This window comes from Silurus aristotelis (genome assembly GCF_946808225.1).
Source record: "Silurus aristotelis genome assembly, chromosome: 3".
In the NCBI taxonomy this organism is placed as follows: domain Eukaryota; kingdom Metazoa; phylum Chordata; class Actinopteri; order Siluriformes; family Siluridae; genus Silurus; species Silurus aristotelis.
The window spans coordinates 17,845,084-17,857,574 of NC_139576.1; the positions used below are offsets into that span (position 1 = coordinate 17,845,084).

Below are 12,491 nucleotides of genomic sequence, written 5' to 3' on the forward strand. Positions count from 1 at the left end.
TTTTTGCTCAACAGGCTTCACCTCTGCCTTCCTCTACATCATGACATTAACATTAACAAGTTCTGAGGATAAACCCCTGGAACGCAACCTAACTCTTTCTGATATTCAGGAGTAGTGACCCAGTTCCACACCACTGGTTTCTGTAGCAAATAGCACAAGGCTGCTGGTTCTAAACTGTTTGTCTATGCAACCCAAATACAGAGAGTCAACCCCACTGGTCTGGAGCAGACAGTGGGCACCTCTTCAATCTATTCTCGGACTGTTTTGACTGGCTCAGCACCACTTCTTAGATGGAAAAGGCAAACTATATACAAAGGATAAATCAGTGAAAAATAATTTTTTATTCATTCATTTTATATATATATATATATATATATATATATATATATATATATATATATATATATATATATATATATATATATAAATTACAACTGGCAAAATCACTCAAACTACTGATGTCTTTCTTTCTTTTTCTTTCTATTCTTTTGTTTTGAATCCGATGAATTTCTTTCCTTTCTTAAGTGATTTATGTATGGGGTGAAACATGACCATAGGTCCTTGAATTTCTTTCTGTACTAAATGAGTCCTAGGGTAGCTGGTCTTTCTTAAATTTCTTTAGGCAATGAAATTGAAAAAAGAGAATTATAATGTGAAGGTAATTCATTTTTTTATCAGTTTATATGTTAGTCTAATATATATATATATATATATATATATATATATATATATATATATATATATATATATATATATATATATATATATATATATATATAGTAAGGGAAAAACAGCCAAGTCACAAAGAAACATGGGTTGCACATGGCTAATGAGTAAAATTTAATTTGTACTTTTTTGTTATGTTTCTAATCTTGTAAATTTACACTATTTATAAATGTGTATTTATTGCTTGAAAATATTTGTTGATGGAATGCTGTTATTTTTTGAGAGTACATACCATTAAATTTTATGGAGCAGCGTTGTTTTACCATTTCTCTTATGTTTTCTATACATGGATTAAACTGTTTCGTAAAGAAATGTACGGAAAACACTGTCAAATTCTTTGACAGGTGTTTGAGTTATTAAACAGTTTTAATTGAAATGTGACTTGTGTGTATAATCTGTGATGCATGAAACCTACGCAGTGCATAGTCCTGACAACATTGGGATTTCTGATGCTCTAGAACTTGGCACTATACCTGCATTCAGGATACCTGTATCCATAATTGATACTGCAAGGCCTGAGGTGCTGTAATGTCTCTTTAAGAATTTGAACAGCTTTGTGTATCCTCTGATCTGACTGTGCTTGGTCTGCACATATAGTCAGTTCTGTGATTGCTATACTGGGCAGTCCAGACTCTTTAGCATCTGTAGAAGTGAGCAGTTTGGGAAGAACGTGTCTACAGAGCAAGGCAAAGCTTTGAGTGGGACGAATGCTTTCACAGGGAGGAGTTCTTATGCAGGAACCGCTCAGACATGAGAACACATCTGTGTGGTTGTTGTGTTGGTCTGCTTCAGTGTGGAATCCTACAGAAGGTATGTGGTTATTACATTTGTGCATATTAATCATAAAATGTATACTGTTATGAATAGTGCAGAAGGTCTGAACACATTAGATGTGCTACATCTTTTTCTCTCTCACTTGTATAGCAGTACAGATTTACTGTCATATGAAAATAACATACAGCCATTATTGTCAAAGTAGCTGACAAAAGTAAGTACACCCTAAGTGAAAATAACTTTTATATTGTGTAATCATGCAAAGCAACATGTCCTTGTCATGTTCATGTTTTTATTTGATTGACAGGACCATACAAATTTGTGTATCTTGTATAAGAGCAGTTAAAATTTGGTGATTTGAGAACAATTCTCTCATGCTGACCTAGATGTTCAACATGGCACCTCATGGCAAAGAACTCAAGATTTGAGAATTAGAATTGTTGCTCTCCACAAAGATGGCCTATCAGATGATCACTAACGCCCTGGATCTGAGTTACAGTACAGTAGCCCGGGTCCTACAAAGGTTCTCCAAGACTGGTTCCACTCGGAACAGACTTTCGCAAGGGTCAGTCAAAGAAGTTGAGTCCTTGTGCTTTGCGTCAAATGCAAAAACTTGTTTCAAAAACGGACTGATGCCAGCATTGCATTATATTTCAGTGTGCAGCACCATATGCCGCACACTGCAACAAATTGGTTTGCATGGCCGTCATCCCAGAAGGAAGCCTCTACTGAAGCTACCTTACAAGAAAGCCTGCATGCAGTTTGCTGAAGACAACCTCTCCAAGAGCAACGGGAGTTTCCCAACATCATTACCCCAAACACACCGCTAAGATCACAATTGCCTTTCTGAGGAAGGTGATTGAGTGGACAATTGTCTATAGACGTGAACCCTGTTGGGCAACCTCAAGCGGAAGGTAAAGAAGCGCCATGTGTCTAACATCCAGCAGCTCTGTGATGTCATTATGGATCAGTGGAAGAGACAACCTGTGCAGCTCTGGTGAATTCCAGGATTAAAGCAGTGTTAGATATCAGTGGTGCTCACACAAGATAGACAATTTGAACATGTTAAAACTGTTTCTATTTGGGGTGTACAAACTTTTATTGCTATTAATTTAGACAATAAACGCTGTGTGTCTGTGTATATACTGTTATATATACATTTTCTCGCTCGCTCTCAAGTGTGTATGTATATTTAATATAAAATATTCATAAATATAAAACAAATATAAATGGGGTGTAACGGTACTCGTACCGTACATTTCGTACTGAAGGCAAATCTGAGTTTTCTCAGAAACATGGTAAGCTGCAAGTTTTTTTAGTCATTGGTTAGCGGCTAATGCTTAGCGCTACGTATTCTTTAGTCTTTTTTGATGCACGTGCAAACCAATTGTTGTTTCCAGTATGGAGTGAGTAGTTCAGCTTTAAATATTTCTCTTAAACACAGAAAATCCTAACAGTTCCACAAATCGAGGGAGTGAATGAATGAAGGATGGAAGGAATGAAGACATTTGTTAAAGTGTGCTGAAACAAGTAGATCAGTTCAGTAGAACATGTGTTTAGAAAATTAAATGTAAATTACACACACTTACACATCTGTTACTCAAATAGTGTCTAACAAATGTAAACAATTTAATTAGATTATTAAATTTGTTTTATTTTATGTAATCAATTTAATTTGTGCCACTTTAATAAATTAAATTTAATCATATAATAAAGTGAACTGCATTTATTTTATTTTTTTATAAAATTTTATTTTATGCATTATTTAACCAAGTGGCATTTTATTTACAATTGTTTAAAAAATTTAAACTATTGAGGTTCACAAATGTTGATGATAATAATAATAATAATAATAAACTGTGTTAATAATAAACGACAAGCAATTTTATGTTTTGGCATTTTCTCTTCTTAACCGTACCGAAATTGAACCGAACCGTGACTTAAAAAAACCGAGGTAAGTACCGACCTGAATTTGGTCTACCGTTACACCCCTAATACACACACACACGCGCATATATAATGTGCGCACGTAGCTGCATGTGGTCACACACTAATCTAGTTTTGTTTTCTGTCAATCTGCTAATTGGAGAGCCCACTTTGCCAATGCTTGCATTATTGTACCTATTCATTTAAAATCCCTCACCCTCCTGCAGATCAATGATCCCAATTGTGCTGGCATCCATGATGAGAAGCCTTCCATCCTCCGCTATGCCAAATATGTCCTCTGAAACGCTGGTGTAGTAAAGGCGGAAGTGGAGGCTATTGGAGGTCAAGCTCTGGGTGATGTGGAGGATCTGGTAGGCAGCATCAGATCTGTGTGCCAACGCTGATTGGTACAGGCTTCTCAGGGGTCTGCAGCCTGCCCACACCATCAGCCTGCCACAGGAACCGTGATAGCGCGGGAAGGGCCAACCCTCATTGCCTGGAAACATCTAGAGCAACACAGTAGGGGTGGGGGAGAAAGAAGCTGCTTAGAAATGTTTCACAAAAGAGAGCCTACTCAAGTGAGTCACTTTGTTATATTTCAAAATGTTCGAAGGGTTATGTAAGTTTAATACCAGCATTTTAAAATGCTTCTATGTGGATTTTCTTTTTTCTGAAAAGAAAACCATCAGCTGATGGGGTTACCTTAGAGGGATCAAATGAGTTATTTAGGGTGCCAGATAGCACCTTTCCTGTTAAGAGCATAATGGATACTACACAGCTATAAATATATAAGTGAAGGAATTTAATATGCACTGACTAATCAAAAGGTGTACAGGTTTCTGTGAATTGTGGACAGAACATTTGAATTGGTAACCATTTTCTCTTATACGTTAACCATTAAGAATAAGTAGACACCACCATGCTCACAAAATTATATATTTTTAATATGCTTACTATGCGCAATGAGCATAGAAACTGTGACCATTTTGTTTTATACCTGCAGTATAAGAGGCTGTTGATTGACAGCCATTGTGTAGAGTAGTCTGAGCTTGTCCTTTGTGGTGAAGTGCTTCATTTGCACACTGCCCACATCAGCCACCTCAAAGTAGCGGCGCACAATTCGATTCAGCAGCCTCTGAGATGGGCAGCGCAGCATTGGACTGACCAGACCCTTATAACAGAGGTCAACATACAATGCAACAGTCTCTTTAGGATTTGTAAAATAAAAAATAAAATTAGCTGCACCAACATCAATGCCAATGTAAGTCATTGTGAAAATAGGAATGATTAATATACTTGAAAAGTCTATAAAGAGGAATAAAGCAGTGAAGTATCTTAACTGACAGCTGTAAATTATTAGGTAAATTGTGTAAAGCTTAGAACTGCATAGAAACAGACCTGCACCATACTGTGTAACAGGATATTAGAGTTGGCCAAGTTCTGGAAACGTGGGGTTGCTCTCAGAACTGCCTCAATGCTACAGGATTTCCTTTTGCCTGCTGAGATGCATATGCTTTCGTCAGCCAGCTGGTGCAGGTCGGGGGAAACCATGCGTGACAGCACTACGGGCCGCCAGGTTTCCGAATCATCTGTATAAATTGCCTCATAAGATGTCCTGTTATCTGAGGAAAAGTGCAGTTGAGGATCCAGCCACCTTTCAAACCTGGTGTGAAGCCAAGCGTATTTCCAATCTTTTAGATAATTGTTATTTCAGTTTTTTAAGCAAATTATTTGCCAATTTTTGTCCTCAATTCTTTATATTTGGAGGATGTTTGCAACCATTGATGAAAAAAAAAATAGTTTAATATACAATTAACATGAAATCTACTAAGATAAACAAAGTTTACTTCGGAATCACAACTCTTCATAATTGTGTTTAAACCCTTTATTTCTATGTTGTGGATTTAATGGTTATGTGAACACTCGGTCTATATTGTTTTTCTGCTGTGTGAACTGTAAAGTATATGTCTGGAAAAAGAAAGAAATAGCACATTTAAAATATAGCCTTTTTAAACTCACTCACCACCTTACCTTATTTGCTCTTTATAAAGCTTCTTGCATATAGAAGTGCCCACGCAGGCATTGCATTTATCCAGACCCAGGAAGCTTCTTGTAAAACTGTTGGATCCTTGTGATGGTACAGGTGAAGGATCTAGGACCACCAAAGGCAGTCCCATGTACAGGAACCAACCATGCCACCATACTCTTCCCATCGATTCTGCAAAGGCCATGGACAAGAGACTCCTCACTGCCATCCCAACATTGTGTACAGATCTCCAGCAGCTCGAGAAAAACACCAGACTACAGAGTTTAAGATCTTTAGATCTGTGGCCGCTATACTGAGAGAACAATATCTGCATGACCACTGCTACACAATGCCACACCTCCACAGGAAACACATGGAGGATACTGATAACCATTGTCGTCATGGAGACCTTTCCTCTGTCGATAAATGGACCCTGGGCTATATATGACCCAAGATAAACAGTGTAGTTTTGTGCAATTTTTTTATGCAACAGATAAATGAGTCTGAATAATTGATATTCGGGGAAGACAAGAAACCTGTTCTTGTCTGTCTTTTAAAGTTTTTATTAATCCAAAACTTTAGTTCAGAAACGTACATGTTACCCAGGTCTCTGGTATACAATCACTTATTATGGTACTATGTAAAGTTTTCACAGTTTATTTATTTTTAATTCCAAGGTGCATTTTTAAATGTTAGTCTTTCACACTTTGCTGTTTTTGGGGAATTTATGTTCACTTTGTGTCCACATAAGTTTCCTGCCACCTCCCAAAAACGCTTCAGTAGATGGATCACTTACACTATCTCATTTGTTGTGTGTTTTCATGTCTCATGACCAGTGTTCCTGTGATAGGCTTCAACTTTATAATGATCCTGGTCAGGAAAAAAAATAAATAATAAAGATGAATGTGTGAATGCATTAAACTGACCCAATTTCTTCATTTGTGATTCTACAGGATTTATTTATTCTTATTTTGGATTTTCAAAAATAATTTATTAATTTGCTCATGTGATCAAATAAACTATTTTAGGAAAGGTTTATAGATATCTGACTATTGCATCCGTGTTTTTTTGCATCCTTGTTGAATTTTTTTTATTTTTATATTTTTTTATATCTCAATCTCAGTCCACATTTATTACCTCTGTGCTGCTAAAATAACCTCCACTCTTCTGGGAAGGCTTTTCACTAGATTTGGGAGAATGGCTATGGGGATTCATTACTGAGGTCAGGGGTGTTGGGTGTGGAGGTCTGAGTGTTAGTCAGCATTTCAGTTCATTGTCTCAATGGTGTTCAGTATGTTTAAGATCAGTGCTGTTTGCAGGCAGTTCGAGCTCTTCTACACCAACCATGGCAAATCATTTCTTAATAGAGCTGTTTGTGTAGAGCACCATCTTCCTGGAACAGGTTTGACCTCCACCTATTTGTTTCAGTGAAGGGAAAGTGTGCACTTTCAATTTTGTAGCAATATTCTTGGGGAAGGCTCGTTTATGATTGTGATAATCAGGTGTCCATATACCTTGGCTATTTAGTGTATTGTTCACTTGATATTACATACTGAAATATTCACATAGGCACCAAAATGTAAAGCTTTAAGTACAAACCCGATTCCAAAAAAGTTGGGACACAACAAATTGTGAATAAAAACAGAATGCAATGATGTGGAAGTTTCAAATTTCAATATTTTATTCAGAATACAACATGGATGACATTAAATGTTTAAACTGAGAAAATTCATTTTTTTAAGGGGAAAAAATGATTTAAAATCAAATAAGTTATAAGTTGCAAATTGGTCCCCCAGATGTTCCTTATATGTACATTTAATTTTTCGGCCTCTTATTGCTGCCTGTTCCAACTTTTTTGGAATGTGTAGCTTTCATGTTATCCAAAATAAGCCAATATTTGGCATGACATTTCAAAACTTTTAACATTTGATATGTTATCTTTATTCTATTGTGAATAAAATATACGTTTATGAGATTTGTAAATTATTGCATTCCCTTTTTATTCACAATTTGTACAGTGTCCCAACTTTTTGGAAATCGGGTTTGTAAATGAATTCATTCATTTATAAATTCAGAAAATTTTATAAAAGACAATGAAAATGTGTTGAAATGGCCCTCAAGTGACATATACTAAGGTTTTTTAGATTGTATTAGGGGGGGATAACAGAGTGCACATTGAGCTGCTCTGATTCATCAGCAATACTCGTAACCACATGTTTCTCGTGATGAAGCCGTGAGTGTACAGAAGGCGATTCTATGTAATGACCCAGTGTGGCCGCTAGAGGTCGGGCTGGGTGAGTGCGTTATTACAGCAAATTACATATTCGAAGGCTGTTAGTCATTCTGGTGATTCATAGAGCTCTAAAACCTTTTTTTTTATATATATGATTCACATATATTCTGGCCTTGTATAAACACATTGAGTTATTTAAAGGTAGGAAATAAAAATACAGGAGGTAATTATGTTCGGAAGTTTCCCGGGACAAAGTCATCAAACCACCATAGAGGAAATGCATTCATTTTGGGAAGTCGTTTGCTTCAAACGTCTTACACAGTTATTCCATGTGAAGACTAATAGACTAGTAAGATGAACAAAAACATATTGTCTGGATTATATACTGGTAGCAAATAAAAGTAAATTAAGCTGGAAGATTTACTTACTGTTTTTCATTCCAATATCAACAAGATAGACTTTTTTACTTACCACATTAAAAAAAAATAAGTAACACTTAATGCAACATCTTATATTTAAAATTGTGATAAAACAAATCTGATACTTTGCTACTTTGCTTTAGAATACCAGGATTCTATAAAGAAATATAATCTAAAATATCATTTTGATTGTAAAATATTTAGACAGAAAATTCTAAAAGTAAAAAAAAAATTTAATACTTAAATCTTAAATTTTAATTCATTTTTTTTTAAAGAATAAAAATGTCCATAAAAATAAAATTGATTGCTTATGTGAAAGATACAGATGTGCTAGATAAAATTCGCTGGATTTTTATTCCGATGCCTCAACAAACAGATGTTCAGCAAAAGAATCATCTATTGCTCTGCATTTAAGATTTTTTTTTAAAATCAGAATTCTTTGGCTTTAAAGTCTATTTGCACAAAACTTTCATTACAGGTATATAAAATGGCTAGTGATATCTATGTGTTTGGGAGGTGAGTTATGTGAGCTTTTGCTGGAAAACAAAGAAACTTTTATTCCATAATTATTTTGATCTAAAAAATATTGTTTCAAGACTATGACTCAGTAACTGTTAAAAAGTTTCTTTTCGGACTGTACTTCCCCTTTATTTTATATGTCCCAGAAAACCCAAAGCATATGACACACCTTCAAAGAAAAAGAATCTGCAACATATTTTCACCACCTTCAGTGCAGATTGTGTTGCGTTATTGTTTCCCAAACACAATCCATCACATATGAATTTGATCATTTAAAAGTTTGACTGTCTTCCAACTGCCAAACTACAGTTTGAACAAATCGCTCTCAGCTGGCTGATAAACACTGCTAGAAATGTAATCAATGCTGCATTGTAGATGTTATTAACTGAGAAAATCAATAATCAGAACACCCACTCACTGTGTATCTGTATAATAGTGTATGATGTGATATATAGTTTAATGGTCTACTAATTGGAAGGCACTTGGGGAAAGCACTGCCAAGCTGCAACTGTTGGGCCCTTGAGCAAGGCCCTGACCCTCTCTGCTTCAGGGGAGGATGTTTAATAGCAGCTGACCATAGCTTCCTAATAAGCTGGGCAATGCAAAGAAAGAAATTCACTGTGTATGTGACTGTATATGACTTTCAGTTTGACCAGTCCTGTTTGAGTTGTGGTAGCTGGTTAGATTGGGATGCCCAGTGTCAGAATAATTCAAATTCACCCCGAACACAAGCTTCAACATGCTGCTTACAAAGTCTTACGAGATATTTCTCAATTTCATTGCCTACTGTGGGTGTTTATGGAGGTGTTTAAACGCATCTTTAGCACAGCCAGCAGGAGAGGAAGACTAGCCTGCACTAGTCCACTGCACACTGTATTCCAGACCAGATCTGCCAGAGTGACTGCTAAATCATATACATTACACGATAAAATACTCCGGAGGCATATGAGTCACGGAGAATTAATCACCGGCGTGTTGGTGAAGGTACCGGCTCTGGAGGAAGCCAACTTTATTGACTGAGTGACTCAAGGAAATCTCTTTCAAGAAGCAACCGCTGGGCTAATAGGTTAACTGACACCCACAGGTTAAATAACACTCCAGTGTAAATAAAGATGTGTGTGTGGAGGCCGCAGGGCGCTTGGCTGTGTGTTTTGGCCGTTTTATATCGGATACGGGGAATAACTGGCATCTGGCAGCTTTGTAAACAGACTGTTAAAGCCCGAGCCGTTAGAGAGGACAGAATTCCCCCGAATACCAGTCCGGGTGAGTGTCCGTGCTGATGAGCTGACTCACAGGAAACACTGGATTATACTGAGCTTTCAGCCAAAGAACACACACATTCACACACATGCACACGCGCTTTTTGAGTGAAACAAGGTGAAAACTAGTGTTGTTGTTCATCAGGGCTTGTAGGTCAGTGAGTAATGCATTGAGGATCACAGCACATCTGCCTTCCAAGCATGATACAAAAATCTCTTCGAAGGTTCACATAACCAAACTCTTCAGTGTGATAACATAAATACCACACGATGGCAGTGTTGGAAAACCACAACTCTACACGCACGCACGCACGCACACACACGCGCGCACGCACATACACACCAACACGCACCATGCTCTTGCACAGAATGATAGACCTTATCATTTTGTTCTTTGACAGGAGAAATTCATATATTTATCGATCACATGCAGTGCATGCGGTTTATGTAATTGATTTTTGGTTTCAAACAAACAAACAAACCAAAGCATTCATGACCACTATTTATGTTTTTTTTTTTTTTTGGAAACTATACGATAGAGCAATATTGCTAGGTTACTTTACATTTATTGTGAAATAAATCACTGTTTTCTTTTTCTTTTTTTTTTTTTTTTTGTTAAGGTTTTTTTTGTTAGTTTTTTTAGAATAAGGAAATGATCAGACATATTTATTCAAATGTCAGACACATCATTTCTTAATTAGTATAATTAATAATAGTCTGCTGATAAATTGAATAACAACTTTTCCTGTTTCTCCTTTGCACTTTTTTTCCAGAAAGATCAGAGTAAAAGCCAACTAAGTGAAAGGTCACATCATTGCATTAGTCAGAGTCCAATATAAAAATATGTAATCAAAAAGTCTGTAAAGCTACAAGTTCAAAACCTTTTGTATTGCCTTCACTGTTTATTAGCCTTTATTGCGAACAAAGTCAACCCACACTGTGAAAATATAACCAGGTAGAATGTACCCTTGTACACTATACTGATCTTGAATATCTGTGATTGTAAGTGAGCACACTGGCCGAGAAAAGAATAGTGTGTAAGTTGTTTTGAATATCTTTTATAAAGACTAGGGGGTTGACAACACGTTAAATAATGTGATTTGTTGAAGGTTTAGGGCAGAGGTGCATGTGTGATGAATCAGTGTGGCAATGTTGGCATGGTGACAGAACATCTTTAGAATGTCTTTAGCTCGCGGCGTGCTCTCACCCACTCCAGATCCACCCCGAAACCTATAGTGCCGCTCTGCTCCAACCCTCCTCGTAGAGTTGCCCGTTGCTGAAGGGCTTATTGGAGAAAGGAGGAAAGTAAAATCCAGGTTTTAGCTTCTCTACAATATATCTGCCCATGACTCATCTCTCACTCACTCCCTCCCTCCATGATGTTCCCAGAGAGATTCATTAATAGTTTTTTCTTAAAATGAAGACGTTACATTTTTCTTTTTTTTTGGGAAGGTCACATTTTTTCATTATAAGTCTCATTTTCAGCATTTTTCAAACATGCCATATGCAGGTAAAGTAATAGCTTTAAGTAAAGCTTTAAGCTTTAAGTAAAACAATGCTGTGTGAGATACACAATAAAAGAGAGAGCTATGTGTGATAACTGTCAGAGAAAAACAGTGGGTGCTGTGCTTGTTTCCATTTGTCTTGTTAAATACATTCAACCTGTGATAATGACGTGTTTTCCACTGGATGTTAGTTCAGTTATGACTGAATTGACATCAATCGGTTGGATCCAGTGAAGGCTTGTCCCCTGTGTCAGCGTCATTCTGTGGACATGTACTATTGTCTATAATGGTTTGCCTTTGCATGTCAACAAAACCAAGATTGAAAAATTTGACTGTTAACAAGTGACACTTGTCAAATATTACCGCACATTTGACAAAGGTGTGTGTATGTGTCCAACGCAACACTGTGTTTGCTCATTCACCAGAAAGCATGAGTAGAACTTTCCGCTCTGTGCGGCTTTACAGTTAAATTATTATTTAAATAATTGCTCTATGTCATATTATGCAGCAATGTTTCTTATTGTAACTACTGCAGAACAAAAGCAACCTATTACTTATTTTATTGATCTAACAAGCCAGCTTGATATTGCACATGGCTAGCTAACACAGTGCACCTTCACTGGATATATGATTCAGGCCTGGCTTGACTCACACTGGAGTGACTTGCTGTCCCTCTGCCTTCCATGTAGTTTTGCCAGCAATATTTTCACTACACGTCTAAGTCCTCTCGTTGCTCACTTCTTCCATGCTCTTTCCATTTAACATTTTAAAATGTAGGGAGGGGAGGGCAGTCCAGCTTTGTAGAGGAAGCATTGTCATATCCACTAGGAAGTGTGACTCAGCCATGTTAAATTTTTTAAGGCTTATTCAGCACTGCCAAAGAAGTGGTGCCTTAAGAGAACTTAAAGAGCACTCTTGGAGGAAGTGACTTATTGGTGTAAATTGCTATATATACCAGATTTTGTACTGTCTGACAAGCATTAGTAAATATACAAAAGGAACAGATTTTGATACTCTGACAGGGTACTAGAAAACTTTTAATCCAACAGGAACCTGAACCTTCAAAACAACTAAGATGTCACAGGTTAACACAATACTACTCTA

The 12,491-nt window shown here is 36.7% G+C and overlaps 2 protein-coding genes across 2 annotated transcripts in view; one reads left to right on the top strand and one right to left on the bottom strand.

Moving 5' to 3' along the window:
• Positions 1-1,102, top strand: part of kdm6a (lysine (K)-specific demethylase 6A) — a 40,456-nt gene extending 39,354 nt beyond the window's left edge. The window contains exon 30 of the mRNA XM_083536398.1: positions 15-1,102. Coding sequence (XP_083392524.1) covers positions 15-44 — 30 coding nt within the window. The 3' untranslated portion in view covers positions 45-1,102. The remainder of the gene's footprint in view (positions 1-14) is intronic.
• Positions 826-6,234, bottom strand: dipk2b (divergent protein kinase domain 2B). Its single transcript, XM_083536451.1, has 5 exons — positions 5,458-6,234; positions 4,825-5,089; positions 4,424-4,597; positions 3,644-3,932; positions 826-1,527 (listed from the first exon to the last, which is right to left on the bottom strand). Exons 1-5 carry the CDS (start codon positions 5,853-5,855, stop codon positions 1,181-1,183), a joined length of 1,473 nt encoding a protein of 490 aa, XP_083392577.1. The 5' UTR covers positions 5,856-6,234; the 3' UTR covers positions 826-1,180.
• Positions 6,235-12,491: the final 6,257 nt, after the last annotated feature.

Coding starts and splice junctions, on each gene's coding strand:
- dipk2b (XM_083536451.1), bottom strand. CDS start 5,855: ATGACGACAATGGTTATCAGTATCCTCCATGTGTTTCCTGTGGAGGTG. Junction 3,933..4,423: donor AACAGCCTCTTATACTGCAG/GTATAAAACAAA, acceptor GTGTTGCTCTAG/ATGTTTCCAGGCAATGAGGG. Junction 1,528..3,643: donor GATCATTGATCTGCAGGAGG/GTGAGGGATTTT, acceptor TACCTTCTGTAG/GATTCCACACTGAAGCAGAC.